At 47.5% G+C, this 7,072-nt stretch overlaps 1 protein-coding gene across 1 annotated transcript in view; it reads left to right on the top strand.

The window, feature by feature from the left end:
* The window catches only part of LOC104272720 (transcriptional repressor CTCF-like), a 16,611-nt gene extending 13,064 nt beyond the window's left edge, over positions 1-3,547 (top strand). Inside the window, 4 exon segments of the mRNA XM_009867792.1 lie at positions 556-738; positions 1,348-1,490; positions 2,723-2,883; positions 3,136-3,547. Coding sequence (XP_009866094.1) covers positions 556-738; positions 1,348-1,490; positions 2,723-2,883; positions 3,136-3,317 — 669 coding nt within the window. The 3' untranslated portion in view covers positions 3,318-3,547.
* The last annotated feature ends 3,525 nt before the right edge of the window (positions 3,548-7,072 follow it).

Here is a 7,072-nt window from a genome sequence, read left to right as displayed (position 1 = left end):
GATCAAGGGACTGAACATCTCTGCTGGGAAGAGAGACGGAGAGACCTGGGGCTGTTCAGCCTGGAAAGGAGACGGCTGAGAGGGGATTTATTAACGACTAGAAATATCTGAGGGGTGGGGGTCAAGGGGAAGGGGACAATCTCTGCTCAGCGCTGCCCAGCAATAGAACAAGGAATAATGGGTGTAAGGTAGAACATGGGAAGTTCCACCTCAACATGTGGAGAAACTTGTTGGCTGTGCGGGTGCTGGAGCCCTGGCCCAGGCTGCCCAGAGAGGGTGTGGAGTCTCCTGCTCTGGAGACTTTCCAACCCGCCTGGACGCGTTCCTGTGGGGCTGCCCTGGGTGACCCTGCTCTGGCAGGGGGTGGCACTGGGTGAGCTCTGGAGCTCCCTTCCAACCCGCAACGTTCTATGACTCTGATTCTTTCATTCTTGTGGGATCATCCTTTTCTTTACTCTTAAGGATAAAGTTTTTGGCCTCCCTTTTAGCTGAAAATTCACTTTTCTGTATCTGTATATCCGAGTTCTCAGTTCTTTTCCTGTCTTGCTTCGTCAGGAGCGGCACATGGTCATGCATAAACGGACCCACACTGGAGAAAAGCCTTACGCCTGTAGCCATTGCGATAAAACCTTCCGGCAGAAACAGCTCCTAGATATGCACTTCAAACGATACCACGATCCCAACTTCGTCCCCGCTGCCTTTGTCTGTTCCAAGTGTGGAAAAACGTTCACTCGCAGGGTAAGGCCATGAACCGGTTTGAACTGGGGGTTGGTTTTGGAGGTGGAATAAATCTTCTAAGTTAGAGCACTTCTTCTGGAGAGAGAAGGGAGAGCTGGTATAATTCAGGATTAGTACTAGCACGTCTTAGTGGTAACATCATGAGCGGTGTGTAATTGCCATTTTACGAATAAAAGTTAAGGAAATTTACCTACTTCCCCTAAATAGCCTTCCTTTAAAAAAAAACTGAAAACATAAGTTACCAGAACAGTGTTTGAAAATACAGAGCAAGAATATGTGAAGTTGAACTCAATGCACATTTGGATTCTCTTTTCTCTCTTTTTTTTCCCCCTCTTTTCTCTTCCCCCCCTTCTCTTTTTCCCTCCTCTTTCCTCTCTTTTCCCTCCTCTTTCCTCTCTTTTCCCTCCTCTTTCCTCTCTTTTCCCTCCTCTTTCCTCTCTTTTCCCTCCTCTTTCCTCTCTTTTCCCTCCTCTTTCCTCTCTTTTCCCTCCTCTTTCCTCTCTTTTCCCTCCTCTTTCCTCTCTCTTCCCTCCTCTTTCCTCTCTCTTCCCTCCTCTTTCCTCTCTCTTCCCTCCTCTTTCCTCTCTTTTTCCCTCTTCCACTGAGTAGAACACGATGGCCAGACACGCCGATAACTGCTCTGGCCTAGATGGTGGGGAAGGAGAGAACGGAGGAGAAACGAAGAAGGGCAAACGTGGCCGAAAGAGGAAGATGCGGTCTAAGAAAGAAGATTCCTCTGACAGCGGTAAGGAACAGCTCGGTGCATTTCCAGGCTTACAGGCGCGCAATTCCCCGGCTGTGCCAGCTGCTGGTTTGCTCGTTCTGGCACCCAAAAGGATTTTCTTGTCTAGTTGGCAAGCAAAAAGTTAGTGCCTGGCCAAGTAGTGAGTTGGTGTAGATATTTGGAAAAAAAAATTAACTGATCAGTTGGATAAAAATGTGTGTAACTAATTGTTCATCTTAAAACGAGACCGTGAAAGTAGAGAGAGTAAATAAACTCCCTGCCTTGATTGAAGGTAATTCAAAGTGTGGATTTCTGGAGCACGTTCTCACGGTTGATTTAATCTCTAGATGGGCAGTTTTGTGATTTTCTGCAACTGCTGAGTATCTCAAAATGGTGAGTGAAGCTGTGACACACCAGGGCAACTTAAAAAGAAATTAATGGCAATCATTTTACTGTCCAAATGGTAAAATCTTCAAACCAAAGCAGTAAGAAGGTGTTGGCCCCGGGCATTCTGAACTTGTCTGGTGCTAACCTAGGAGGGTGCTGAAGAATAAGGTGCAGAGCGATAAGCTCAACAACATACAAGTTGCTGAAAAGCCCACGGCTGGCCTCGAGGACTGTTGGGTTGGAATCGCAAACCTGTGCTCGCCCTTGGCGGTTAAGGACAGCCCAGGTTTGTGTGGTTCTGCCACGTTCAGCTTGTGATTTTGAGGTCTTGGCTGTAAATCCCAGTGTCTGGGAGCTGCCAGCCTCGTTTTCTGTCTACTTAAATGAGTTTCTCGAGGGCCAGGAATGCTGCTTATTGGGGTGGGGTTTGCATTTTGATGCTGGGGCTGATGGTTCTCCTGGGAGTGACGCAAGATCTTTGCTCCTTGTTGATTTGGGTTCCCACCTTCCATTGTGGTCCTGGTGGGACTTTTGATGAGCTGATGGCTCCTCTGGTGGCCCTGGGAGTAGCCAGGAGCGCATTTTTTGAGCCCCCTCCTGCCATTATCTCCTTTGAGGACATTTTAGGAGCTTTTTAGTGTGTGACTTAACACTGTCATGTTTCCTTTTGCTTTCAGAAGGACAGCTTGTTCTCTTTTGTGCAGTGGCAACAGGTTTAACAGTCTGTGCCACCAGCTTCTCCTCATTTGCCTTCGTTCTCCTTGGAGTTGTCTCCTTTTTGGATGAGGATTTGACAGTGGCTCTTTGCAGATGGACTCGTTCAAACTGCAGACTTACTGCTATCATGTTTTTGGGTGGTTTTTTTTTTTTTTTTTTTGAACCGGATCTGGATGATAACGAAGACGAGGAAGAAACAGCAGTCGAAATTGAGGCAGAACCAGAAGTGGAGCAAGAGGCTCCTGCCCCACCTCCCAGTAAGAAACGAAGAGGAAGACCACCGGGCAAAGCTGCCACCCAACCAAAACAATCCCAGCGTAAGTCACCCAGCTCTTGCCCTGGCTTTGATGGTTCTTGCAGGAGAACTGCTCCCCTCAAGTGAGCTCCTTTAAAAGGAGGTAACTCTCCTCTCTACTCTTAAAACTCACCTTTTGTGTGGAATCTGTCGTGAAGGAACGCGGCCACGCTAAAACAAATTATCTAGTGAAGCATGCAGGTCAGCTCTGGAACCAATAAAGAAATCTGTTTTCTTGTTTTTCCCCCGTTCTTTGTTTTTTCTGCCCTTGTAGCTGCAGCAATCATTCAGGTTGAAGACCAGAACACTGGTGAAATCGAAAATATTATAGTCGAAGTAAAGAAAGAGCCTGATGCCGAAACGGTAGAGGAAGAGGAGGAAGCTCAGCCTGCTGTAGTGGAAGCTCCCAACGGAGACCTCACTCCTGAGATGATTCTCAGCATGATGGACCGGTGATGGAGGAAAACCACGCTGGCTCACTGAACTGGCCTGGGCTGTGTTTAAGCGGCTCAAATCTATTTTTTTTTTCCTTTTACCCTTTTATTTTTTTTTTTTTTCCCCTTGGCTTTGGGAAACCCATCATTTTAGACCCATTTTACCAAACGTGACTGGGAAAACTTCAAAATGATGTTTAGGATGTGATTTAACTAGAACTCGCTGGTTTTATGTTAGCATTTACAGGATCATGGAAACGTTGGGAAGTTTATTTTGGGAGTCCTTCGAGGGTTTCCTGCAGGATGCTTTAAGTTTTGCCTCCGAACTGCCGGCCCGAGGGCCGCGTTGGTTACGTGCAACGAGTTTTAATCCACAAAAGTGGATCTTCAAGGTCCCTCCCAACCGTGACAATTCTATGGTTCTCTGTGGTAAACCACTCCGGACTTGCCCTTCCACTTCCCAGAGCCCTCGAGCCTCCTTTTTTTTTATTTTCTTGGTAGTGTTTTTAACTGTAAATGCAGACTTGGGAGGGTTCTAGACTTTTAAAACCTATTTTTTTTTTTTTTCCCCTTCCTGCTTTTCCCCACTGACTCTAGCTCTGGTTCTCCAAGTCGGCTGCACACGGTAGTTTTGGCATGCTCCAACTGGTTTCTGTCCTTTTTTATATGCTTTGCTTTTCTGCAAAGCATTTCTGTAATGGTCAAGCTTGTAAATAACTTTTTTTTTTTTTTACATTTTAATCTTTTTTTCCCATTAATTAAGAGGTATGCAAAAATACAGTTTAAATAAACCCCTGGTGTTTTAATTCCTTTCAGACTTAAGTGGCAAGAGAAATAGAGTGTAAATGTTGGAAAAAAGCTGTCGATAACCAATCAGGTAGAAGAGACGCACCCAGACTGTTGCCTGCAGAACAAGAGGGGGAAAAGAAAAAGACAAACCCACGTGAAATCTGGTTTTGAAGTACACAAAGCCGGCCTTTTGAAACGTGTATAATTAACCTTTTTTTTTTTTTTTTTTTTTTTTGGAGTTTATAAGTTCACGACGACGTTTCCTTCGCTCTATCTCGTAGTCGTATTTTTTTTGTGTTTATGAATCCTACGTTTTTTAAGGCGGAAGTGGTGATTTATAAAAGTGGGTCACTGCAGCCCTCAACCTGGGCCAGGAAATTTTAATAGGTCAGTAATTACACAATTTTTTTGGATCTCTGATAAAGACGAAAAAAAGGAATAATGTGAAATACAAATGATGCCTGTATATGAACTGTCACATGTTAAAATATGTAAGCTTTTTATAGAGCCTCAGTCTTGCTGATTTCAAACAAATTTTTCTTCTATGTATCGCTTTTAAGAGAGCTATCAGTTTAGCTATCAGACTCTAGGTTGATGCATTTTTGTACTTAGCTGTACTGTGTGATATTTTTCATTATTTTAGGAAGCCAACATGGGGGAGGGGGGAGAAAAAAAAAAAAAGAAAAAAAATACTGTTATAAAATATGTAATGGGGTTTGAAAGCTGGGAAGGAGAATATACTGCTGTACAGCTAATAAATAATAATGGATTAACCTGCGTGCCCACCTGCTTGCTTTCTTTGTGTGTGGTACCCGGCGGCGATCTCCGGACTGTAAAGCCCCTTCCTCCGAGAAGGATCCCCAGGGGTGAGTCGTTGTCGCTTTTTCTTCAGTTTGACTGGTTTAAAATGATCGTAGCTGCTGGCTGTGGATAGCCCGGACGTTATTTCCGCTTCGTTCTGAGGAGCAGGACCGCTAAAATGAATTTTTCCCTGGTGTGTCTTTGTGATAGGACAAGGGGAAATGGATTTAAATTGCGCCAGGGGAGGTTCAGGGGAGGTTCAGGTTGGATATCGGGAAGAATTTCTTTACTGAGAGGGTTGTCAGGTGTTGGAACAGGGAGGAGGTTGAGTCGCATCCCTGGAGGTGTTTTAAGAGGCAGGTGGGTGTTGTGCTGAGGGACATGGTTTAGGGCTAGGAAAAAGTTACCTGATGATCTTGAAGGTCTCTTCCAGCCAAAACTGTTCTATGATGTGTGTTGACTGTGTGAGCCGCGTTCACAAGGACGGGAACTTCAGGAGTAGCTGCAAGTGGCTTGATACCACTTGTTGAAAACAAAATTTTAATAAACGCAAAAGCTGCTGTGTTTGAATTTTTATGTCCTGACACGTGGTCCTTCTTAAACTTGTGGAGAAAAGCCGCCTGGAGGCCAGTGCCCAGAGTCCTGAGGAGGGTGAAGGCTTGTTTCAGCCGGTGACAGAGGAGCTCCTGGGCTGCTCCCGCAAGGAGGAGCTGAAGAGGTGGATAAGCCTTCACGTGCTCTCTCGGTGGCGTGAGGACCTCACGTCCTCAGGAGCTCCAAGATGTTCCGGGTGAAGGTGGTGCCCTGAAGGAGATGTGGGTTTTGGAGATGTCTGCAGCTGGCGAGGCTTTGTGGTGAGATGTCCTCAAGGTCTGTAAGGTCGTGTTCCTCAGCAGCACCTGCCCTGCTAGGTCCTGCGCGTGAGGTTGGTCTCCAAAAGTGACTTCTCTGGTGGCTTCTCTTGTGCTTATCTGAGGAACAACATTTTATTGCTCTTTGAACTTTCTCCATAGACCCAAGCAAGGGTCTAGTGAGCATGGGGGCAGTCACCCTGGGGCCATCCTCCTTTTTTTTCCCCCCCTCTGCCTGCTGCGTTGCTTCAGTCTTCTCAGTTGACCTGATTTCTTTGTGCTCAGTCGCTACGCAGCCAGGTTTTGATTTGATTGGAGCTGGGGCTCCTGCCTTAGGCAGGTATCTCTGCTCACGTGCCCTCTCCTCAAGGCTTCTGGTTTGCCCATTTCGGCAGTCACCCTGGGGCCATCCTCCTTTTTTTTCCCCCCCTCTGCCTGCTGCGTTGCTTCAGTCTTCTCAGTTGACCTGATTTCTTTGTGCTCAGTCGCTACGCAGCCAGGTTTTGATTTGATTGGAGCTGGGGCTCCTGCCTTAGGCAGGTATCTCTGCTCACGTGCCCTCTCCTCAAGGCTTCTGGTTTGCCCATTCCCCAAGGATGTGCATCCTGGGCAGCGCCTCGAGCCCGGACTCAACCTGGGTGTTGGAAAAGCCGATCCCCGATGTCCTGAGCTCTGAGGGGAAAAGCCAGAGCTGGTGTGGATCTGAGAAACATCCCTGGCTGCCATCTGGGGTGCTTGGGCTGCTGTCCTGAGGGTGTCATGGGGACAGAGGGGCTGCTCCCTCCTGCCCTGGAGGTGGGGAGCTCCCTCAGGTCAGAGGGATGGACTCCTCTGATGTTGGGGTCTAAGCCCACTTGGGTTTAGACAGGTTTTGGTGTGAGCCATGGCGTGCTTCCTTCATTGGAGGAAGAACTAACGCCCTCTTCTACACTTTTATCTTCACATCCCTTGTAGCAGGTGATTCTCCAGGTGAGAAGACAACAAACGTAGATCAGGGGACACCTCAAGGAGACCAGGGCAGGGAGGCAGCTGTTGGCCAAGCCTCGAAGAGCTGGAGGACACGGGGACATCCTTGCAGAGCAGTTAGTGTTTCCCAAGCTGCCCGACCCCTGCAAGGCTTGTGGGAGGTGACCAGAATCCACGCTGGTGGTGACACGACCAGGCTTGGGGTGTCCTACGTTACCCTAAACCGTGTTGGTAAGGGCTGCGGTGGGTTTGCTGATCGGAGCACGTGTTGAAGAGCAAGTTGAAACGCAAGCCGGAGCCCTGCGAAACCCACGGAGGTCTTCACCAGAAAGTCGAGCAGGCGTGGTAAGTCCCCAAGGTGGACAAGCAG

Source organism: Apaloderma vittatum, unplaced genomic scaffold (assembly GCF_000703405.1).
Source record: "Apaloderma vittatum isolate BGI_N311 unplaced genomic scaffold, ASM70340v1 scaffold3764, whole genome shotgun sequence".
Classification (NCBI taxonomy): domain Eukaryota; kingdom Metazoa; phylum Chordata; class Aves; order Trogoniformes; family Trogonidae; genus Apaloderma; species Apaloderma vittatum.
This window is presented reverse-complemented; position numbering and strand designations above follow the sequence as displayed.